This window comes from Phlebotomus papatasi, chromosome 3 (genome assembly GCF_024763615.1).
Source record: "Phlebotomus papatasi isolate M1 chromosome 3, Ppap_2.1, whole genome shotgun sequence".
NCBI classification, from domain to species: Eukaryota; Metazoa; Arthropoda; class Insecta; order Diptera; family Psychodidae; genus Phlebotomus; species Phlebotomus papatasi.
In genome coordinates, this window is record NC_077224.1 from 72,875,950 (window position 1) to 72,901,563 (window position 25,614).

The 25,614-nt window shown below is 30.8% G+C and overlaps 2 protein-coding genes across 9 annotated transcripts in view; one reads left to right on the forward strand and one right to left on the reverse strand.

Annotated features, from left to right (window-relative positions):
• The first annotated feature begins 493 nt into the window (after nt 1-493).
• On the forward strand, nt 494-1,706 carry LOC129807308 (electron transfer flavoprotein regulatory factor 1). Its single transcript, XM_055856495.1, has 2 exons — nt 494-702; nt 769-1,706. Exons 1-2 carry the CDS (start codon nt 658-660, stop codon nt 976-978), a joined length of 255 nt encoding a protein of 84 aa, XP_055712470.1. The 5' UTR covers nt 494-657; the 3' UTR covers nt 979-1,706.
• LOC129807307 (synaptotagmin 1) overlaps nt 1,028-25,614 on the reverse strand; it is a 44,532-nt gene continuing 19,945 nt past the window's right edge. For 2 of the 8 annotated variants that reach the window (XM_055856491.1, XM_055856490.1), the window contains 5 exons: nt 22,306-22,500; nt 22,060-22,236; nt 11,873-11,981; nt 11,558-11,691; nt 1,028-5,148 (listed from right to left, as the gene is read on the reverse strand). In XM_055856491.1, coding sequence (XP_055712466.1) covers nt 4,951-5,148; nt 11,558-11,691; nt 11,873-11,981; nt 22,060-22,236; nt 22,306-22,500 — 813 coding nt within the window. In that variant the 3' untranslated portion in view covers nt 1,028-4,950. Of the gene's footprint in view, nt 5,149-11,557; nt 11,692-11,872; nt 11,991-22,059; nt 22,237-22,305; nt 22,501-25,614 lie in introns of all 8 variants that reach the window. The other 6 variants (XM_055856487.1, XM_055856486.1, XM_055856489.1 and 3 more) reach the window with 3 other exon arrangements.

The window sequence follows — 25,614 nt, forward strand, 5'->3', positions numbered from 1 at the left end:
AAAGTGTATTTTATTATCTATAAAATAAAGAAGTGATATCAGGAAACTGGATCCTTTTTCGCTGGATTTATTCTTTATCTTTACAAACAGATATGTTGGATAGTCTCTGGGAAGTATCACAGGATTCTTTTATTAACGCAGATTAATTCTGAACAGGTAATTCATAACCAACGATTTTACGGAGAGCTCTATTCTTAAATTGGGATACTATTAGGACACCAGTCTCGATAGCTTTCTTAATAAGGAAGTGGGTCCTGTAGATGACATTCCATACTCTAATTGAGTCTTAAATTCGAATTGGTATAGGATTCCTGTCCAATATTTCGCAGCCTAAGATAAGTTGTCGTGGTTGTCGTGACTTTCAATTTAGTCGCCCTGTGGTTGCAATTTCTTAATACAGCCCTGCCACTTGTGCACTTATACATTCTCTAAATTTAGAAATACATTTGTAGATACATTTGTAAACTTTGTAAATATGATTTCAAAGGTGTATTAGTGTGATAACGTTTGACAGTTTAATGTCAAAAGAAATTAGTTTATTTTGATGTGTTTTCTACACAGAAAAGAAAGTTTATGTAATATATTTGAGAAAGAACTAATTACCTCTGTGCAATTTTTAGTAATAAAAGAGGGAAAGTTTGGAAAGTCCAAAAGAAAATGAGCCAGAGCCAAAGGTCCAGAGTAATTGAAATTTACAAGAAGGTAAGAGGTTTGTTTGCAAATAACTACCAATTGGATTTTAATTAATTTTATGAATTTCTTTTTCAGTTGCAGTACATGGGCAGGGAGTATCCAGGAGGTCCTGAGAAATTTAGAACGCGGTGCCATGCAGCTTTTGCCAGGAATGCCGGAGAGACTGATCCCCAGAAAATTGAGGAGTTGATTAAGAGGGGAGAATTTGTTATTGAAGAACTTAAAGCTCTCTACAGCCTTAGGAAGTACAGGGCTATGAAGAGGAGATATTATGAAGATAAATGACCCAATATTTTGTTAAAAGGCTATGTGATAATCAAAATAAACTGTTAAATATTTGTCATAATGTTTATATTTCTTTTTAGTATAATATATTTTACACCAGAGAAAAAACAATCTACTTATCAACAAAGTAATAGTTTTCATCATTTTTTTTCATGTCTTTCATCTTACCTCAATTTTTTTCTTCATTTCTTGTAATCATAAATTTATAAGTTTTAATGATAATTTATTATTGTTTATATTTTTTCTTTCAATAAGTACATAATGTTTTTTTTGTTATATATTCATATTTTTGGTATATATATTTTTTCATTTTAATTTTATTTTCTTGCACATTTAAATTCTTCATCACTGTGCTGCGCTACATTTAATATTTGTGAGATTTTTCATTTCTTGTTTGTTTTCTTTATCAATCTTCTGGTTATTTTGCATTATTTTTTGTATCTTTTTGGTAATACTTTTACATTCCTCTTTAGCTTTATTTTTTTTGCACCACATTCGTCGGGAAAATCGTTCACTTTTTTGTGTTTCTTTGTTTTTTGGTTTTAATGGGATGATTTTTAAAGAAACGGTGAGTTTTCGGGGTTTCTTGTGGTGTTTAGCACGTAAATCTAATGCTTATTTATTTAATTAATTAATGGAGAATTATTGTGATTTTAAAATCGGGATATCAGCATGAGATAAAATGGCTTGATAAGGAAATAATCTTGCACTTGTAATTGTATTTTTTTTTTTTTACAAAAAGAAGCTTTTACTTTACCCAAGAGATTTTCACGCAATCTTTTCTGGCTTTTCTCATACATTTTTTCTTGGTTACGAACTCACAATTACGTACGAAATTGTTATCTTTTCTTTTTTTCATTCTATTATGTACAACGATTTTATTATCATCAAAGGAAATTAAAAGAAATTTTTGGTTTTTTTTTCTTTTCTTTTCTATAGTAAATTTTCAATTCACAAGTTATTATCTAAAAGTTTTTTTTTTCTCTTTAACTATTAATCTGTAACTATATGATTTCATTTCCATATTTCTATTTTTGTCTCACTATGTTGTTTTTTTTTTCTTTTTAAATAATTTTATGCTGGCTTTTAAGCTAATTCGATGATGCTCTTTTGCTTTTAATGTACGATTTTTTTTCATCTGGTTTTTTCGCAAATATGACGATTTTTTGCTATATTTTTTTCGGAGCGGGGTTTCTCACTAAATTCTTATTTATTCAAGAGAAATAATATAAAGAAAAGAATTGTAAAAAATAAAATTTGAAAACTTCACCGATCATTTCCTGAAGAATGGATGGATTCTTGGAAAACTGTGCTTATTTGCATTTTGAATTTATTATATGTCACGTATCGTGAAAAAAATAATAATTTATTTGAGAACAGAGGAAGTCAAAAGAAAATTGAATTCTTGAAGCTCTTAAGGCAAGAGATTGCAAATGGTAAAGAAAAATTGCAGGAAATCCATCCTCGGAGAAATGCTATAAGCATCAAACTGACGAAATTATGGAGCTATCACATTGAAAAATTTTTATTGTAACTAATTCGGAGTCCTTCTCTATAGATTCCCCTTCATTTTTATTTGCTCTTGTGACTTTGTAATTTAAAATTTGTACTAAAAACCTAGGCTGACCTTATAAAAACATTGCCGAGATTTAGTACAAGTATGAGGCTTCGGTGTTGACTAGAAAATGAGGTAATTCTGTTCTTAGAGCCTCAGATATTACAAAAAGGGGATTTCCATACTTTGAGTTTCCATTTGCCACTTTTTCTTCATATCTCAAGATATTTCTCACAGATATTAAAAAATAAGTCATTTGTAAATTTAAAACAGCCATGTACTAAAATTACATTAAAAAAGTACATGTCTTGGTTTCTATTTGTAATTAATATCTTTGGTTTTACACAAATATTCAAACACAAATCCAAAATCAATTCAGTCCAGGCATGTACTAAAATGATTTTAAGAAGTACGCAGTTTACATGCCTTGGATTTTTTGTAATCAAAATGTTTGATTTCTCAATATATTTTAGACAAATGTTAAAAAATAAATTAATAATCAATTTAGAACAGACCTGTACTAAAATTCTATTTAAGAAGAAAGTTATTTGAAAGCTTTGGCTTTCTATTCGTACTCAAGTCCATTGATTTATTATTATTTTTCACACGAATATTCAAAAATAAATCCAATATCAATTTAGTTCAGACATGTACTAAATTGATATTAAAAATGAGGGGAATGCTCAATGTCTTTGGTTTCTATTTGCCATTTTTTTGGTAAATTCTAAACATAATTTCACAACAAATATTTAAAAATAAATCTATTATCAATTTAGTACAGGCATGTACTAAGTTGATAAAATTTATGAAGTACAAAATGTTATCAAATAGAAAAAATCCCCAATGCATTTTTTTAATATTTCAATATTTTCAATGTAATAGCTCCATTGCATTTTTTTACAAAAAACAATATTGTGCAATTTACAAATTGTTATCTCTTGGTTTCATTCTTTTTTTTTTGCCCTATAATGTTTCTTTTCCATATCGATTAAATCATGTCTCTACTCTCTATCCTCTATTAGTTTACGACAATATAGAACTAAATAACAACATTTCTGTAGTCTTTTTCTTTCTTACAAATCTCTTTACTACAACTTTTTTCTTGTGTTTTTACTCAACACATTTTTCCCTCACAATTTTTTCTAAATTCTCTGAGGATTTTTTCTTCATCTTCATTTCGTATTTCGAACGGAAAATCCTTGTAAAAAATTCTATTAATTTTTTGCCTGCATTTCAACTATGTTTTCTCTATTTTCTTAATTTCATTTCATGATGTGTGGATTATTTGTTATTTTGTTTCATTCAAATAAAAATCAAATGGGATGGTTTTAAGTGAAATGATTGATAATGGTAAATCAAAAGGACATTCAATAGGAGAAACTGTACAATGATATGAAACTTTTTTTTTGGACAAACTACAATCTTTGGTCTTCTAGCTCTTGGGATTGATTTTATACACTTTTTTCTTCTCACTCTCATAGATTAAATATAATTTATTACAATTAATTCGAGGGCACAATTTATTGTATCTTTTTTTATGAATTCTTACAACGTCTATTTTTCTTACATTTTCACAAAAAAATTATTCACTTGGAGCAATTTTTTGTGAAATGAGAAACAAAATTTTATTTTCGGTTTTTTTTAACTTTATGAAAGAAATTTTCAAAAATGCGGAAGACAAAATAAAGACCCTTATTTAGGGGATACTTTTTTTTAAAAAAAAAGGAAAAAAAGAAACAAAATAATGCCTTTAATTGCCAACAAAAGCTTTTTATTTTAAATTGTTTATTAAAGTCCATTTTTTCCAATTAACATCAATAAATACTTTTGATGAATTTTTTTATATAAACATTGGAAAATATTTTTTTTTATTATTGTTTCAAGACAGGGGTTAAATGTTTTCACTTCATTTGTTTTCTTTAAATGTCATGCGACTAAAGTGTGAAGAATTTATAAATCTTAAGTATTTAACACATGTTTTACTGTATCATTTGTTTTCTTGTCTTTTATTCTCCATGTTGTTAGATTTAATTTTTTCATCTGGTGTCTTGCGTAAGTGGTTTGTATTAAATTTTGAAAACTGAGCTGATTTTAATTTGCAACAAGATCTTTTCTATATATTTTTTTTCCTAGAATTTTGGAGAATTTTTTGTTTTGTTGGTAAACTAATATACTAAATATTAGGTTCCTTGTATTGTTCTTCTTAACTTCATCAGATGTTTGAGAGGAGATTTTTTTTTATGTTCAAAACACTTATTTGTCCTTTCTGATGAGACTACCAGGAGTAAATTTAACATCCACGATGGTTTGGTGGAGCTCAATGTAGTTGTTTTTTTTTATTAAGAGAGGGGGATCATTAAAATATTTGTCTCAAACAGCTACAATCAAAAGATAAATTTATCTCAATCTCCTGTAATTTAGTCCTTCTTCCCTTCGCCATCTTCTGGATCCTTCAGGGTATGCCATTGAGCGATGGGTCTCCTGGGGGATGCCAGCATGTCAGACCAATGGCGCAATTCGGTTCCTGAGGCGTTGTAGCCAAGGACTACCTTTCCAATAGGCTCAGATGTTCCGATACGATCGTAGTCCACAACAGTTACGACTAGTTGTACTTTCTGTAAAGATTTAAAAGGGGGTTTAGGGGTTGCTTCTCACGGCTGAATGTTGATTGGAAATGTAAATGAAAATTATGTTGATGGTCCCCCGATCGAATTAAAGAAGAATCTCAGTATTTATGTATGTTTCACACAAATTTTAAAAGATATTTTCTCAGTTATCTTTAGGTAATTTGCTCTGAAATAGGTATTTCAAATTTTTGGAAAATGACAAAAACCAATAAATGAGGCATTTAGAGTGATCGGAGCGCGATGTCTTAACTGAGCAAAATTGTAGTACTAAGTGGTGTCTATCGTCTGGTATCAATGTATTTTTAATATTTTGTTTAGTTTATTTTATACAATTTTTTACAACCTCTTAAAACCATTTTTTTGGTAAGTTTTAGAGAAACTCCAACTTTACACCCAGAAGGAGTGGTTCTACAAAGTTTTTGTTAGTATAAAAATTGAATAACCTAATGACTAATGACCTTTCCAACCGACTCACATTTTTTAAGTTCCGTTCACCAGAACCTGAGATATAACGAATAATGTAAGGTAAAGCAGAAAAAATATAAAAGTATTAATTAAAAAATATTGAGACGTGATTGAGCAAAACCAAAACGATATTCTTAATCAGGGGACTCGACTCTATCAAACGTACCATGTGAGACCTCTGAGACAAAAACCGTGTTGCATAGTGTTATAATGCAACATTAAAATTGAACAAATCGCTCCTTGGAAATTACAAGGGGCCAACTCACTTTTTGGCGATTTTGAGGTTTCAATGCACTCAGACAGAGAATTTAATAAAATTTCAGATGATATGAGTCAATAAATTTCGTTATTAGAAAAGTTTTTCAAAATTTTACTCTTACACACAGAAAAATGAAAAATTCTTAAACAGAAACACCCAGGAATTTAATTTCAAATCCCATCGAATGAATGCCAATGCCCTAATTCTAAATCCTTGATCATTTAGTTTTAGTTGCAATTTGCAAATCTGTAGACATTTTTCATTTTCCCGCTAATGCTGAACTTAATTTCCCGATCTCTTAACTTGAAAGAGCTAAGGATTCTAGCCCATTTCTTTGGCTCAAAGCTTCTAAACTTAAACGCCTCGGGGATTTTCTAATATCCGGGTAGTAAATTTTACTGGCCGCATATTAGATATTAGAATTTAACTGGAAGACAGTAAATTTTAACGGAGGATAGTAATTTCGATTGAAATTACTATCCAAGCCAGTAAAATTTGCCATCCTGCTGTTAGAATGTTATTTTGGAATATCGTGTGTGCCGATGCAACGGTTCCCGATATGCTTTGAATACATTATAGGAGTTCGTGGCGCAGCTGGAAGATACTCGACTGTCATCACAAAGGTCGCGTGTTCAAATCTCGGCGCAGGCTTAAATGTTGGAAAAAGATTTTCACGCACCAAATGGCTTTGAAATACAGAGAATATCATCCAGGGAGGGCCCCAAGCCCTCAAACAATGGTCAAAAATTATTAAAAATCACACAGAAAAATGGAAAATTCTTAAATAGAAACACCCAGGAATTTAATTTCAAATCCCATCCAATGAATGCCAATGCCCTAATTCTAAATCCTTTGATCATTTAGTTTTAGTTGCAAATCTGTAGACATTTTTCATTTTCCAGCCAATGCTGAACTTAATTTCCCGATCTCTTAATTTGAAAGAGCTAGGGATTCTAGCTCATTTCTTTCGCTCAGAGCTTCTAAACTTAAACGCCTTGGGGATTCACGTCCAATTTAAGTTCCCAGGATCTTATATATTCTTAAATTTAGAGTTAAAATTTTTCTGTGTGTATGATTGCTTGTGCGGTTTTGTGTGAAGTCAAGGGGCACAAAATAGATTTATCGTTCAAATTTTTGTGGAACAAGGGACTAAATTAAGCAAGTTGATTCCGTGTCATTCTAATTTCATAAAAATTTGCGCATCATTTAGAATGACAAAGAGCTAACTCATAAAAAAACATATTTTGAAAGGTAAAAATATGTATGTTTTGATGTTTATAATATGCTCATACAAATAGAAAAGAATTAAATTGTTTTTATTAACATACTTAATTGAGATAATTATTTATACAAAGTTGAATCTTTCATGCTGTCTCCTGAAAAATGGCTCAGATTGAGTTGGCCCCTTGTAATTTCCAAGGAGCGAAATGTTTGCTGCAAAATGTGAATTTTGCATTTTTGTGTAATTTTGTGGGATTTCAGGATTACAAAACGTTTTAATTGCAATTTCATTCAAAAAATGCCCTTTTCCTTAACTTGCTTAATTTTGTGAAACTTGTTAATTCAAACGTTCGAACTTCTTACGGGTGCTTAGGTAAGTTTTCCGTGATAAACCTTCGATTCGGTAAAGGAAAAACCTCAACCGGAGAGAGCTCTCAAATCGGGAAGATTAGTACTGAACGAAAGAATTTAGTCTTTTTATCACATTTATTTGAATAATCATAGAATAATCCACTGCGTTTCAAACATGCAGGCTCTCCCCTAAGTACACTATAACGGTTTTTCTCTATTTTACCTATTCCTATAAAGAGAAATGTACAAATTTCATATCTTAATTGTTACTTGAAGGATGTTAATACAGTAGACTCTCTCTCAAATGGGCATTTGAGGCGAAATGTCATCCGGTTTATCGATAGATTTGAGCGTCAAAGCCTTTGTAAATTCCACAAAAAGCGCTTAATTATAAAGAATCACGATAAAATAGGAAGAACTACAGTAAATTTGTAACAAATTAGCTTCATAATTAAATGTGAAGATTGTCAACAAAATTTTTCGCCCGATTGAAAAAGAGCCGATTGAGTGAAAGTCTACTGTAGGTCATGACACACTTATCAATAGGTGTCATTTCATCCTATCAAAAAGTCGGTTTTATTTTGAAAACTCGCTTTTCCTGTGTATACCTACTACGTTAAGGTTTTAAGCAAATAGATATGTTTGATATACAGCTAAGCTTATATTAAAAATTGTACGCCATTGTGTCCCTGATATAATTCAGATAAACAGTTAAATAAATTTAAATATTTTAACGAAACTACCGATAAATGTTCCTGACGAAGAGGTGGTCCTTCGACCCTAAATCAAAATTTTGAAATATACAGGTTCCAATCTATTAATAAGTTTCCTTTCTTATTTCTCGAACTCAAAGGAAAAGCTTCAACCACGTCAACCCTTTTTTCTTCTTTAATACAGTTTTATTACAAGGATGAGGAAGTATTTGGACATTTGGAGTTGAATTTGCAAAAGTCAAGAATGAGAGATATCATTTGCTAAAATCTGTACATTAGGATCAAATAGGATAGCTGGGAATCATTTCCAATTTAAAACTTTGAGATTTCCCTACTATTTTAGATTTGCGTAAGAAAATTCACGAAGAAATACTAAACCTTTTCTTATTGCTTCTCTTTTTATCCTACTAATTCTACTATTTCGCGGTCTTCTTTTCCTCTTTGCCTATGTACAAAATGAATGTGCATGTTTATACAAATAATTTTGAAATTAGAAATTTTTACTCTTTAAAAAAGGATGAAAATGTGTTTGAATTCATATCAGAATAATTTTGAATAGTTAAATTGCCAAGATATCTCTCCTACTTCCTAACATCTATAAAGGATGCGAATAGAGCAACATTAAAGTTGAACAAATTCAGCTTTATCTACAATTCGTAAGGGGTTACATTACTCATGCCTTTAAGGCTAGGATAGATGTATAAACGGTTAGTAAACTTAGTAAGTCTTGATCCTACCTAAGTCTAATTAGGACCACTATATTATTTTAAGATACTATGACCTATGACTACAAGGAATGTCCTATCATTTCAATATTAGTTACGAATAGATTAATTCAAGTAATTTCACGAAGTATACAAAACAAGCCTTACTTTAACTTTAATTGGGAACTGATGCGGCGAAAATGGGAACTAGGGGGAACTGGGGCAGTAGTAAACTGGGGTAGATGTAAACACTGTAATTTTTTTCATTAATTTTAAGACTCCAGAGGATAAAACCCATAAGCATTCATAGATACCATGGAGATGTATGTCCACAGATGAATTGGTCAATAAAATCCTAATACTTTAAAAATAAAAATCATTTTTCCCGAAAATGTTGATATTTCGATTATTTTGGTCATTTGGATTTCCACCTGGAAATTGAAAACTGTGTAAAATAATCGAAATGTAGCAATACCAATTCTTTCCTACATCTTTTGGGATTATATTTATGCATTTACTAGACAAATTGAGATTCTCATTTTTTCAAAAGAATTAATAATTGGTCAGAAAACAGCATTTGGGGTAGATGTAATCAGGCAATTTCAATTACACAAAATGAGTAGGTAAAAGAGCGGGAAATTGACCTTCATGCGAAATATCTATAATTCATAGATTACGAAAAAAATTGGTGGTGCTGTGTTCAATAAAAAGTCACATGATGTCAAAATATGGGGAAAATCCATTGAAAAATGTCTTTGACATGCATGCTTTTAGTTTTTTTGCTATTTTAATTAATCTTTGTAAAAAGTGTCATGATTTTTTGAAAAATATACAGTCTTTATATATCTCTTAAGTAATTAAAATAATCGAGAGTGGTGCAAAGTTAATTTCAAGGGTGGGAAAAAAGGTGTTTACATCCTCCCCAGAAAGTGGTTACTTCTACCCCAGGTATTTTGTGAAAAGAGAAAAATTCACAGTGACACAAATTTTATTTTTATGGAAAACTCAATTGTTTTCCAGCATCCGCATTACCCTCGACGAATTGCCTATACCCAAGGGTAAAACATGAGCTAAGAAATATTTTTCAAAAAATCACGGTGTCCTTGGAAAATCACCTCAAATTCGCATCTATCGAAAATGGTTACATGTGCCCCAGTCTCCCCTATATTGTGATAAGATAAAAGCGTCAAATCTCAATTATAGTGCTAACGTAGTCAATAAAGAGAAGATTTTGTATAATAAAAACATTATTTTACAGTAACACAGAAAAGAATAGAATTTTTTTCTATTAAAAATTTAAGAACTCGTATGAATCTCAAAAATCTAATCCAAGAAATAAGTTTTCATATCATGAATTATGTAATATTATTTTTCAAGGTTTCTACATGAATTAATTTAACAATTTTAAGCACATTTGAGCCCAATGTTGTCATATTTTTGAAATTAATATTATTTATATTTTATTTAATTGTCAAAATTTCAGTATCTAAAAACTTCATCGATCTAAAATCTATAAAGTTTTAAAACAATTATTATTTTGCTTTAACCCTTTAAAAACAAGTGGGACACCGGTGTCTAAAAAAGAAAAACTATTTTTTTCGACTATTTAAAGGACATTAATAACTTTCTATAGTCAAAAAATGTTTTTGTTTTTAGAACACCCGGTGTTCCATTCGTCCTTAAAGAGTTAAGAAGCTCATAGTTTCACTTCTTAAGACTTATTCATTTCAAATTTCCTTACATCAATTCTGAACACTATGTCTCTCTTATGGTAAAAGAAGCGTTTTGTCATTTACATTTCTTCTCCTCAGTGCTTCAATGCCTTTAGGAAGACCCCGTCAAGGATTGAAAGAAAATTAAGTTGTGAAATAGATAATTAAACTGAAAATCTCGCCCTGAATTTAGTTACATAACTTTTATGGTTGAAATCCAGAAGTTAGTATTAAATATTTCTTTTAGAACTATTAATAACTAGGCGATTGAGTTCAGAACTTCGACAGTTAATAAACTTTTAACTGAGATTCTTTATAATCTCAGTTACTGTGTTCCGGTGTTAAATTCGACTTCGTCAGATCGTTTAACTCATGTATTAATTGTGCTTAAAAACAGAGTTTGATTTAGGGTCGGAGGAACGTCTGTTTGACAGGGAACCTCTATTGACACTTTTGTCAAAATGTTGAAAATTATTTAATGTATCTAGTAAAATATAAGTAATATAACGTTTTTTCCGTTTTATATCTTTACTAAAAAGAGATGTTCAAATTTCATATCCCAAATGGTACAGAGTAGGGTGTCAATAGGTGCTGACACGAGTTCTTAAAGTGTCAATAGACGTTCCTTTCACCCTACAAAAAGTGTCTTAGTTAAAAGGTAAATAGCTTTCTATTTTCGCAAAATGTCGTTCATATTCGAAAAACCCAAAGAATTTTTGATCTTTCATACTAAAACTTTTTGAATCACCGTACTAATAAGAAGTTATCATAGGAATTAATCAGTGATAATAAAGTGATTAAATAATTGGAGAGACATTCCTGAAATTCTAACAGGAAAATGTCTCAGCCCACACACGACCGATTTTTGAATGCTTTTTGTTCTAGGAAAATTCCAGTTCTGAGCGTTCGGATTAAATCGATTTTTCTAAGCTTTAAAGTCTTATATAATGAAGAATTCTCAGAAGTTCTTACCTGAATCTGCTCGAAAGGAACCTCGAAGGAGAACGACTCATTGTAGTAAGGATTAAGAGTGCACTTCTTAATGCTTGTCTTTTTCTTCTTCAATCTCTTGCCGTTCTGCATTAAAGCAATTTTCACGTAAGGATCTGAAAAGCACCAAAGAAACAATAATAATTATTATATTATATAATAAAGTTAGTTATTGCAAACATTAGGACCTTAAAGATATTTTCATAGTACAAAAGTTTTATGATATATCATCATTAATGTACAAAATTATGACTCTATAAATTGTTGATTAAAATATGATTGTAAAGTTTAAAAAACCTGAAAGTCCTCCAACGTCCATTTTCTTGAGATTCTTCGCTTCCAAGATAACCACAGTCAATTTCCCAGCTGTCGGAACATATCGCAATGAGAAGCAAATGTCTCCCAACTTATTTTCCTACAATTAGAAAATATGAAAATTGTGATGCTGTGCCTTATCATCTGTCAAACACTACGACACTTTTTGTTAAACTATACACAAGTTAAATATTTTATTAGATAAACATCTATATCGCGAATTTCGAGAGTTGTTACTGAAAATTTACAACAATTGGCGTTGAGTGTTATTTTTTTGTTGTTGTTTTTTTCTTAAGGGCGGGTTTTGTTTGGGAAACAGAGAGATAAAAATTCAATTGTGGGACAGATGCTAAAAATGAAATGGATTGACAGAACACTGTTAAAAGCACGATTAAACCCATTATAGGTTTACACATCAATCTAGAGAAGATCTGGAGAGCTTTGAGGGGGGTGGGGTCACATGGGAGGAATAAAGTGCACTATAGAGGCTTTGGGGGACACTCACAATCATTCAAAGAAAATGTGGTCCTTCTGTACTTTGGCTTTCATGGAGGACAAACAAATGTTACAAAAACATCGATAAATAATAAATATATATTCTCTGTCTCGCAATTAATAGCATTTAATATTTTGGATGCCTCGAAGAACATTTTCTTCTTGTTGGAATATCACACAGTAAAACAGAGAGTCTCAATGTTGGAAAATATATTATATATATCTTTTGTGTTTTCACACATCAGTACACAAATTGTGTTTCTTTTTGCTCTTCCAACGATTATTCCATGAGAAAATCAATATTCAGTGGCGAAGACTGACTTCACAAATGGCTGGTTTAAAGCTCAACCCCCTTTGCATGTATTACCAAAGATAATTTGCTTTTGTTTGAAATGCAAATTTATTATAAATTATGATTCTGAATAGTTAAACTCTAAAGGTTTAATTTTAAACCAGTATTGCAGCGCCATTTTTTACTTGTTTCCTTTTAATATATTATCGAAAGAGATGTAAAATGTTAAACCAAAATGAATAGAACGTAAAATATTAGAAAAAAGTCAAATGACTATGCAAAAAACAAACAATTTGAAAATATTTTTTCATTGAAGTCTGTGAACGTAAAGTAACAAATTGGACGAAATTTTCTAAAGAAGGATACGCGAAAGTGGAGTTTAAATTTCATTCTGAGAAATCCTATTTTAAGTAGAAAATTGTTGATATTTATTTAGAAATGTAATTTATCTATTAAATAATTTACAATAAATAATAATTTTCTTATTTAATCTAAAACTGCGTTTATTAGCTCAGTTTTAGAATATAGAGGTCTTATTAATAATGATGTAATAAATCTTATAGACTCTAAAAATATTTTGAATATTGTTTTTTGTCAATTTTTAGGTTGAAATGGTCATAAAATAACAAGTAAAATTTAGAAAATATAGAAAAAAAGCAATATGGGGAAGTAGGGCACGTTTTAAATTGGGATTTTTCTCCTATGTTTAAGTAGAACTGAGCCGTATCATAATGTAACTTTGCTTCTCAATCTGTTTGTGCAGCTAAAGTATATCACGATAAGGCTCAATTTTATTTAAAAATAGGTCAAAAATTCCAATTTCAAAGATGCCCCACTTTCAAAGGTTCCCCACTTCCCCCTATTTTAATTTCTTAAAATTAATTGGTGTTCATCTACTAAAAATGTTAGAACTAAGTACGCAAATTGAGATTGAATTCTTTATTTTTTCAAGTTCAATTAAAGATTCTTTAACAACAATTTCAGTTTGGTCTCTAATAAGGTTTACAAACCTTAACTTTAAGAAACCAAATTTGAATCTTAAATAGAAACTTAGCCATATGGTTTAACTGTTCTAATTTCTTATCAATCATAATTTTTTGGAAAAAAATTTAACTTAGGATTGGATTATTAAAGATGAGTGACCTATTTGGTTCACAAAAAGCAATAAGATTGCTCGCTGTTCAGGATATTGAGACCTTTGGGAACTGACCTAAACCGTTAGTCTGAAGCCCGATGATATTATCAAATATCAATTAAAATCCAGAAGACCAATCTAAAGTTTCATCTGAAGATTTTAGTTATAAGGGTGAGTCTGAAGTTTGTTCAACTGAGTTTAAAATTTTCATGTTGACTCTAAATTTTTTAGAACCTACCTGGATTTTTCATCTGAATTCTAGAATTCACAATTTAAATCATCTTAAAAGAATTCGAGTTTAATAAATAATGTTTTGTTTAAGTTTTCTTTATTATTTTTTTCAAAAATTTATTGTTTTTATTTTTTTAAGTAAAATTAAAACAGTTTAAATAGTAAAATTTATATCCCTCGTTTTAATTCTTCCATTACAGTTGTTTTGAGCTTAGAAGTTATATAACTCCATTCTATGCAACCTTCCTAATCTTAATCATGCCATTAAGCTATGATTAAATTAATCAAAAAGTATCAAAACCGACGTAAGATTTAATTTAAAAGTATAGTCCGATATTTGTGGGATGCGGAAGGGTTCAGCTAAGAATAAAAATCCTTGTCGTCTTCTTTTTGGGAAGAAAAGAATTTTTATTCTAGGGTAAACCTTCTCCTGCTCAAATATTACCGGATTTTCCCTTTGGATGATATTAATAAGTTCTTCAAGGGGATCTCAATGGCATAACAGGCAAGACCGTCGACTTTTGAGCGCTAGATCACGACTTGTGTTATAGTTGTGAGCTCGATTCTATCCTATTGCAAAGATCTGAATGTCTGATTTAGACATCTTTCACATGTAACAAAACCGTAATATAACGCACCGTCCTTGTTCTACAACTCTGGGAGCACGGAAAAAATACAGGAAGACGCTTCTGTATGGTCTAGTACATATTCTTCCAGCAAGGGATATGACATTGATTGTAAAACAATAATTACCTTGTAATAGAAATATGTCGATACGATACGATACGATAAGATGCGATACGAGTAATAATAATAATGAAAAGGCGGTCCTCAAACTAGACACTTAGAACAGTTCTCGAAGGTTTCAATATCCTAAATTAAAAGCAATCTCGAGTTTATCAGATTATTATTGATCATTTATCGTTAATAATCCAATCATAAGTTAAGTTATTCCAAAAAATCTTGTCTGGTAAGAAATTGAAGGAGATAAGCTATATGACTTAGCCTAAGGTTTGAAGCGCGTATACGGCACCGACGCCGACAAAGTAACAATTTATCAAAAAACAATAATTTGGTGATTCTTGGATGAGAAAGTTCAAACCAAAATCAAAAAACTTTTCTTCCAAGAGCTTTCGTTTTTTTCCTGAGCTGAACTTTCCCCTCCGACCAACGATCACCGGAATATTGTTTTTTATGATAATAAATAATACTTCAAGTTTTAGGAAAAGCGCCTATAATTTAATTGTAGGTCTTAAGCATGTTTAGAGTTGTTGCAGGCAAGTCGTTTAAGCTCCAACCTATTTAAATTGGACAATTTAAAATACTTAATAATAATTAAAACCCAAACGAGATCGTGACGAACGGATTCTAGGTTAGATATCTTTATGTCCTAGACACACATACGACTTAAGTCGAAAGACGGCTTAACGGAATTATAATCAAAATAATAATTTCACTTAATTTCTATCAGTTTCGAACTAACTATGCAATTTCTGGGCTTAACCCGAGAGACGGATTAGTCAGAAACTGATGGAACTGTGATATGATGATTATTCTGATTATAATTACGTCAAGCTGTCTCTTGGCTTAAGTCGTCAGTGTGTCTAGGGCATTAAAGAACCCTCTAACACTTTTGGCCACTCTTATCAAACACACCGATAAAAATGTGTTGGTTTCTATTCAAATCAATTTTTAGTTTTTTAATCCTAAGTTCTGTTTTTTCTCCAATTTTTGGGTTATTTGAGTAAAAATTTAAATTTCTTTGTATAATTCAAAATAGGATTCTCAAGTTTATATTAAACATATTTCAATTATTTTTACTAAATTTTAACTCAAGATTCATTAGATTCATTTGCCAACCAATCTTAGGTCTTGAAATTCAAATAAAATTTCTTTAAGCATAAATTGAGATAAGGAGTTTAAACTTTTGATTTAAAAAATGAAAATTTCGTCCATTGCCATTGAATTTAAGTACCAAAGTGTGATTTTCAAAATTGCTATTTGAACACCCAGCTCAAACACGCTTTTAGATAATTTGATGACGTGAAGTGACTTGCTTATCAGCTACATGTGCTAGAAAATATTTTCTGTAAACATTTCAAAACAATTATTCGTGTTGAAAATCTACGGAAAAAACGTGTTCAAAAAGTGTTTTAAAAGAAAAATTGAAAATGGAAAAGCTCAAAATGATTACTGGAAAGAAAAGAGTGAGAAAAGTATTATTTTGATCATACTTATAGTCTGTTTAGTGTGTGTCATCCAATACCGGCCTGTTGAGTGTTGAGAGAGTTGTCTTATCTAATACAAAAAACACTAAGTTTATCCACTTTAAAACAAAGAAATAGCAAAAGTGTAATTGGATAAAATTGTTAAGTGAAATGTGAATAAAACTTGTGACAAAACATTTTTTTGCCTTTTTTTTTGATAATTTTGAATGGATTGTACCAATTGTGTGATGTCTTGAAGCTCAAAAGCTGAGGTGGAAAATGTATTTGAAGTAATTAGAGAGAAATAAGACTAAAAAAAGAAAGAAATTAAACATCTTGCACAATCTTTCTATTGTTCTTCAATTTTAGAATGAAAATGTCCTGGGAAAGTTATACAAGGGAAAACTTTTGCAATTTTCCAATGTGAGACTGGACTCTGATAAGGCTTTTGCAAGAGCAATTCAAACATTCAAATTAACTTCTTTTTTAAGTTGTAGAGTGATTTGACTGATTTTTTTCCATGATTATGATAGCTATTTATGGCGAAAATGAATGATAAATTGTTCTTGTTATATTACAAACGTTCCTTTTTTTCGAACTCAGAGATATCAAAAAAATAAATTATGATGAAGAAGACATGCTCGTATCAAAAGTGCTTTCTAATTTAAAAAAAAATATTATCCTTCAATAAAATACTTCGGAAAAGACCAAAAGAAAAGGGGAAACAAATATACATGTTGGATCTACATATACAAAGTGAGTATTTTTCTCAGTGTTATAAAGAAGATTTCTTTTTATTTTACAAGATAAACGTCAAACCAAAAAAACAACTTCTCAAGGAGACAAAAGAGAAAACCCAGTGCTATTAACACAAGACGAATTCAGTGACTTTCTCCTTACTATGAAGAAAAAATAAATTAAAATTGTTAAAAAGAGAAAATTTGTGGGCGGTGTAAGCTCTTTTATAGTTTCAAAAATACATTAACAATTTTGAGAGAGAGATAGATAGATAGAAAGATAGAGAATAAAAAATGTTTAGTGAAAATGGTTGGTTTTATTTATTTTTTTTTTTATTTTGAAATTAAATTAAAGAGAGACATTAAAGAAAATGAAGAAAAGCATTCACCAAAACTTACTCCAATCACGTGTTACAAGACGAAGAGAGGGAGGAGAAAATTAATTGTGTTGACGATTGCACCACACACAGATAATAAAAGAAAACTTTTATATAACAAAAAAGAAAATTCTAAAGCTTCCCACGTGTGTTGGCTTTTCTTCACATGCCACAACAAATTTCCTTGGTATTTCTTTCAGAAATAAAAGAAAAAAAAATGTGGGAATAAAAATAGGTAAACAAGGAACTTATTTTAAATAAAACAACAAATTTCAGGAGACAGGACAAAAGCTTGGACTGAAGTTATCAAGTATTGTGGGCAGAATGTTATGCGGTATGCACAAATCCTTTTTATTATGTAAACACAGTTTTGAAAATTTTAAATCTTAAACGAAGTTCACTTACTCCTTGGAAATTGTCACATATATTTTATCAAAACAAAACGAATTGTGCATAGCCTATAATGCCATGTGCACAATAAATTTCATTTTGTAAAGACGTTTTCGAAAATCCCTGTAATGTCCAACGTACAATAATGACCAGCGCACAATAATTCTTGTTTGTAAACAGGTGCCCATCAAGCCTAATAAAAAGTGAAGCTATTTTTCACTTTTCCTTGTAAAAATTTTGCAGCTATTGCACCGCGACTTAAACAAATTTGCTCGTAGTTTTTGTATAATTTTGTATAATATTATGAATTATGTATTTTTAGATAGCTTCTAATGCACGATTTCGAAATATATCAGACTGATAAGTCAATTCTCTTTAGGAAAAATCTTGCCAATAGTCTTCAGTGCATCTATACAAAAATGTATGGAAACTGAAATATCGAGAAGCCCCTGTTTGTAAACATGTTTTCAAAATTTCCCATCAGATTGAGTAAGATGACTAGATCTAGATCTCACTCACTCTCATTGAAATGTCAAAAACATGTTTACTAAACAGAAGGTATTGTGTGCTGGGCATAACTTGCTTGTAAACATGTTTTCAAAATTTTCAATGAGATAGAGCGAGAGGACTAGATCTACATTTCATTCCTCTCTCAATCAAATGTCAAACAAATATTTACAAAACAAAGTTCATTATCCATTTCTGCGAGAGGTGTTTAAACCGAAGTTATTGGTTAGACGCCATAATGCCTAGCGCACAGTAACTTTTGTTTTGTAAACATGTTTCCAAAACAGCCTGTGAAAGTGAATGAGATACCTAGCTTTAGGTTTCATTCACTCTCACTCAAGCGTAATAAACATGTGTCCAAACACAAGTTATTGCTCACTAGTCATAATGAACTTTACAGAATTATGCCCAACGTACAATAACTTTTGTTTTGTGAACATAGTTTTGGCAATTCAGTGAATGAAATATAGATCTAGTTATCTCGCTCACTCTCATAGACAGTTTCTAAAACATATTTACAAAACAAAAATCATTGTACGATAGGCATTATTTTTGTTTTGTAAATATTTATTTGTTTCTTCAATGATATTTATAATAATTTCATGTATAGTAAATTTTGCTTTTCGGGCATGGTAGTTGTCATTCCAATGAGAAGGAGAGAAACCAATATCTCTTATCTCAATAGTCATCTTGCTCACGCTATGCTATTTTGGAAACACTATCAAACAAACGGCATTGTGCGTTGTGCATTAGGCTGTCTACACACTATGAGCATTTTTTAAAAAAATTCTTTAAAAAATAACCCTAAAAAGGTTTTTGAAAAGAATCGGCTCTACACTAGTGAAAATTTTTGTAAAAAAATGGATTTTTTACAGAAATTTGCCTAGTAAGGTAAAGTACCCTTACTCGACCGGGTTCCTCTATTCGACCGGTGGGTCAATTTTTGAATATTTGATGGTGAATTTCATCAATTTCTATGAATTTGTCACTGATTCGTATTATTTAAAGAATAATTGACCTATTAATGTTAGATCATACACAAAATATTATAGCAAATATAATTAAATTGAATAAATAAATCTACCGGTCGAATAGAAGAACCGGTCGAATAAAGGGTACTTTACCTTATGTAAGCAATTTTGTAAAAAAAACCGACCCATTTTTATTTTTTAAAATTTTTTTTAAAGAATTTTTTTAAAAAATGCTCATATGTGTAGACACCTTTATTCTCAGCATAATACTTTTTGCGTTGTAAACGTTTTTGACATTTGGATGAGAGGGAATGAAACCTAGTTCTAGTTATCTCGCTCACTCTCACAGGTAGTCTCTCAAACATGTTTGCAGAGCACAATTGATTATGGGTACAGTACAGTGTCATTTACACAGTGTATTGAGAGGACAAAATTAATGTGCATGCCCCATCGGAAACAAATTTATACAGCCAATAGGAAACTAGCATTGGATGACGTAGTAAGATGTCATCCCGAATGCTAGCTTCTGATTGGCTACAGCCCCAAGCAGCACAAAATAACTTAACCACAAATTATCGTTGTGCCAACGTTAAAATACGGTTATTTTAACCACATAAGTTGCAAAAACGTTATACAACAGTTAAATAACAAAGATGTGCTGCTTGGGGCCGGTACTTTCTTAAGTTTCTTCACCCCAATGCTCAATAAATCTCAATCCAGCTTTAAAAAAAATAAAATCAAAAAGGAAATTTGAATTTTGAGGATGGATTTTTTTTGATGCAGTAGCCAATTGTCAAAATTCTTTCACATATTTTGTTCCAAAATTGTTAGTCGATTTGTTCAAAAAATAAAATTGCTCCATATCTAAAGGGAGATTTAATTGACTCAATTGCAAAATTTTGTTCTTCTTTTCAAACAAATAATATCCAAAAATCAATTTGATATTTTCAATTAAATCTCCCCAAAACTCAATAGAAAAAAGTGAAACAGAAAAACTCAATGTTGCGACAGATTTTTTCTTGTTTTTTTGAATTTCTCTGTGACGGATTTTTTTCTTGTTTATAATTAAAATACTTACGTGAATGAGAATTGATTTGGTATTTTGGTTTTTGAAGCGAGACATGCAAATTTTTTTGTTGAAGACACAACCATTCACAGGCGTAAGCACAGCAGAGAAAATATGAGGAAAAAAGAGAAAAATAATTTACGTCAATAACTGTAATGGAAATTAATTGTAAAATTTGTAATCAATTTCGCTCGTTTCTTTTGGTTTTTTGGCTTTTGCAGATTGAGATAACAAAAATATTTGTGTTTTTTTTCGAAATTTTCAGAGACCAATTGTGTTTGAAAAATTTTTTGTTAAACAAATTTTAAGAAGAAAAGAGACTTAAACGTGAAATTCAAAAGAAGATATAAAAATGTAAGAAATAAATTGATGTGAGAATGAGGCAAAGGTATCTTTTTTTTTCTGGTAAGAGATTTAGCAAATTTCTTGAAACTAAATAACGTTAAATAACGAATTTAAAAGTAAAATAATTAATTACAATTGTCGGTTGAACAGTGGATTAAGAAAATTGATAAGCGGAAATATATTGAAAGAATACTTTTTCTCAAAGAATTTTTTGTGTCTTTTTTTTGGAACTAATAAAATATCGAGGATTTTCTTATAAACAAATAAAATTTAAGATAAATATTTTCTTTCAGCACTGCTGCCTCTGTACACAAAAATAAATAGTCAAACTGATAATTAAAAGAGGAATTAAACAGTGTAGAATGGTTTTTATAAAAATTCACCTGTAATTCAGCAGAAGAATCGATTTATTCTGCTCTGTGTTCTTTTTGTCAAAGAGACTCAATCAATATTAAAAAGGGATTTTCAATTTAATAAAAATAAACAGAAAACGGAAGTGAATAAAACGTAAATAAACAATCAAATATGAAACTTTGATAAAAGACATTCCATTCCAAAAAGATAAACTCATTGTATCATAAAAAACTTTCAACAGTATATAAATTGAAAAGTTTCTCAATAAATATCATGAAAAGTAACTCGTAATACAAAATTTGTGATGAGAATGATATATTAAAATGTAAACACTTCCTCTGAGCCAAATGATATTGTCTGGAAAATTTCTATAATAGTCTCAAATGTTGAGAAATGTTTTGCATTTGCACCATTTCTTCGAGTAAGTAACGTTGATGTCTTTAAATATTGAGAGAAAAATTATCTATTGAATATCAGAATTTGAATGGAAGACATAGTTTTCTGTTCATACACTAGCGCCACTTGGTAAAAAACGGTGAAAGCTAAAACATTTAGTGTTCTATGTACCCTTGAGACTACTACAAATTTCCTAAACAATGACATATTGGTTAACTAGCAATTAATGATTTTATCTTATCGTACCTAATTAGCTGTGATATAGGGGAATAGAGACAACCAAAAGCTCATCTCAATGGCACTAAATAAATTTTTCCTTCATCGAAAAATTGTGATGTGTTTAATGGTATACTTCTATACAGAGTTTCAGGAGGTTTGGGATAGATTATTCTGGGTTATATTTTTGTACTATCGCAAAAAAAAACCATGGAGCTTTTTGAACTGGGTGTAAAAAGTTTTCCTGCCACAAAATGTATATAAACTGTTTTTTCAACACTTCCTAAGCTTGTATTTTGCCCCTGGAAAAGAATTTTCTCTATTTGCGAGGACAGGAAAATATGGCAAAAAAGCCAGTGAGGGTGGTTTTTTTGACGTTGGAGCTAGAGAAAAGACGTTCATTCTGGGATGGCTTTTCTGTGGAATTATGTTTGCTTTGGGCTTTCATACCTGACCACCTTCACCTTCGACGCTCTGCAATTCTCGCCATTCCTCAATGGTTTGCGCCAGATCAATTTGGCATAGAGGCACTTTGACCTCACCAATTTGATCGTGCTTCGAGAAGCGATCGAAATCAAATATGGCAAACACGAGGGTCTTATTCATGGCATCAGCATAAGGGAGACTCTATGGATGAGAAATAGTATTATTCCTTCAAGATACCTTTTAAACCACGATCCTATTCCTACAACTTACTTTGAAGACAAAAGTCTCATTGAAGACAGGATTGAGAGTCTTTCGGTGCACTTTGGTCTCGAACTTCTTCTTCTTGTCTGGCAATAGGTAAACCTTGACGTAGGGATCAGAAGTTCCGCCCATGTCCAGAGCAGGCAATTCCTCAGCTTGGTTCACAGTAACGGCCAAACTGTTGGAGTTGAAGTCGTATTCGAGCTGGAAATAGCAGTAAAAATTTAAATTAGAGGGAAATAAATTTCAACATTTTAAAATAAATATTTTATTTAAATGCTTGAGAAGATTTTTAATAGTCTTAAGAATATTAAACTTTATACTATAGTTTTATTATTGTTGTACTTTCCACAATATTGATTTTTGTAAATGGGTATTTGATGCCTACTATACATTAATAACGTATAGTATACAAACCGCATGAAGAAAAGAATGTTTAGGTTTAAAACAATAGCATTATATTCCAAACTGCCTGGCTGACGAATAATGAACAGACATTATCTTGAATATACTCTAGAATTATCCATTTAAAAAAGCTTTTGAGTTTTTTTATAAATGAAGGCTCTTTAATACATTATTTTACTGGTCAAATTTAAAAAGGTAGCAGTATACAATCATTGAGAAAAAAGAGGGTGCGATTAACTTTTTTTCCTCATAACTTTAACACTTTAAAAGGTGTAAAAATATATCAACATTTTTTAATGTTAATTTTACACCTTTTTAAGTGTAAAATTAACATGAAAAAAGGTAACTTTAACCCATAATACACCTAAAAAGTATAATATTTACACCGATTTCGGATCAAAGATGCAGGGTAAAATTAACATTTCCGGAATGTTATTTTAACTTTTTCGGATTTCTTTCAGTGATCCACTTTTCTTTTATTTTGTGGTACATTTTGGAGGTAGCCTAGGTGGAACATTTCATCCATACAAACCTATGACCGAAAAAATATTCGACATCGAATTTTGAGGGTTAAAGTTTAACCAGTCCGGGAAGCCCATTTTCAACCGATTTGCTCAAACTTTAATTATTTAGAAAGGTTTTGAAATTTCCAGTCCAACTGTTATATCGGTTTTAATAGGAAATTAATCAATTAAGTGCTAATTGATGTGTCTTTTTTAACTGCTCGAACTCCAAGAGAGAGCAGTTTTCACAATCCATTTTTTTTTAATTCTTACCATCATGGCTGCTAAACGATAAGAGATATTGACTTCTGGTCTTAAGGTAACATTCTCTAGCGAACTAACTTACCCAAATCACCCTCCACCCTTTCATCCCCTCCAAAAACATGATTTTTGAAAAAAAACATTAGGTTTTTCCCGCATTGCAAAAAATTGGCCCTAGCGATTTCAATAATTTTCGGATATGTTTTGTAGTTACTCCAGCTAAACATTTTGTCCTTAGACACCTTTCACTGGTTAAATCGCCATCCTGAATTATTTAAGGTCAAAAGCATATTTTTCACCGGATTTGTTCAATTAATTAATTAATAAGGTTAATGATTATCTGAAACTCTTCTTTTGAACAATTTTCAACTTCAAGATGGTTTTGTGGTGATTTATAGACAAATTTAATTCGACAATAATTTTATATACACCAGAAAAATTTGCGAAAAGGAATATAAGGCAGAGCTCCTTCTCGGGAGTTCGAGCAGCTTGCAAGGATTCAGACGCTTTGTCACCCCTTTTTAAATATTTTATAATTACTTGTCCGAAAGTTTATTATTGAGCTTGAACTCAAACGGTAACATATATCAACTCTCGGTCTTCGTTGACCCTCACCACATAAGTAAATTATTTCCTCGAGACGTTTTTTCCTCTTTTTCCTAAAACCAAACCAAGTTTTTTTTGTTTTATATCGAATACGACTCTTAGTATTTCTTTTATTTTCGGAAATGTTGTGAAGGTAGTCTAAGTGAACATTTCAACTATATATAAGGGACACCGGGGTAGCATTAACCAGGAGTAAAATTAGGTACAGAAGTGTCATAGTTTTTGTTAGAGAAAAAGTAGATCAACTATTCAAAGTAATTAACACCTTGTCTCCCGATTGAAATTGTTATGAGTATAATTAAAACAAGTTTTTCGAAAGAAATAATAATAATTATAATAATATTGCTTGCACAACATTCCATGAAGGAACAAGGCCTTCCCGAAAGGGGATTTCTAGACATGCGTTTTTATTTTTTTACTAATTAATTTTTATTAAATGCAGTGAAGCTCACTGGATGCAATCCGAACACCTTTAACGCCAGACACTTGCATTATTATAGAGCGAGTGCTCTACCACCAGACCCATTGCGTGCCCTTTTCGAAAGAAAAGCAAAAACAAATTTCATTCGATGGCTAATTTTGCCATGACCCTTATCTGTGACCGAAAAAGGTTCCGGAACCGAATTTTCGAAAGCTAAATGTTGAAATATTGCAAAATTGTTTCATAACTCAGTAAAGATTAAAGTTACTTGCTTGAAGTGAAATTCCAAACCAAAAACTGCTATTCATTATCAATCGACAATTCTGAGATGATTTTTAGGCAAATTATGGCCCAGTTTAAATCGATAGTCAATCTCTATAGACAAAAAAATTATGTGAAAAATGTAATTCATGAAGAGTTCTATCTTGTGGGTTCGAACACTTCACAAAGCTGGTACACTTTCCCAACTCCTTTTTGCTTAGTTCTTTAGTTTTGGAAAATTGTTAGATGCATAGCAAAATATACATCACGAATTTATGGGAAAGCTAAGGAAGATATAAAGTTGATATCTATAACCGTTTGGTCTCTATCATAAAAAACTCAACAAACTCATTTTTATTTTTTTCAAATCAAATTATTTCTTTAAACACGGATTTAATGCTCGATATTTAGCTTGAAGATCTCAAATGCGTAAATGGCAGAAAATTGCAATACTCCGTTTTTCAAAACTATTTAGAACAACTGTGTTTGATATTATAGCTGTGAGTTAAACTAAGATTATTAGATAAGTTCAGTCTTAAGGCTAAAATTTAGGTGCGAAAACCGTTTAAGGAGAACGATGGTGTATGGTCTCTTGGACCGACAAAGATCAATTTTGATTTCAAAGTAAGGGCTTCCAGGATTTCGGGAATTATAACCAAATTCGGACGAGTTTGGATCAGTCCTTTAATGAATAAGCATTAAATATAATTGGAGCAGACTAAAAGTGTTTTACTCCTTGTGGAGCAGTTTCAGTTCTGGCCATTCAAGACGTAAATTCTGAGCGTTGACGACCCCTATAAACGATTTGGAATCACCGTAAGTATAAGAGACTCACCTTGAGCTCCACCGGTTTTGCAGTTT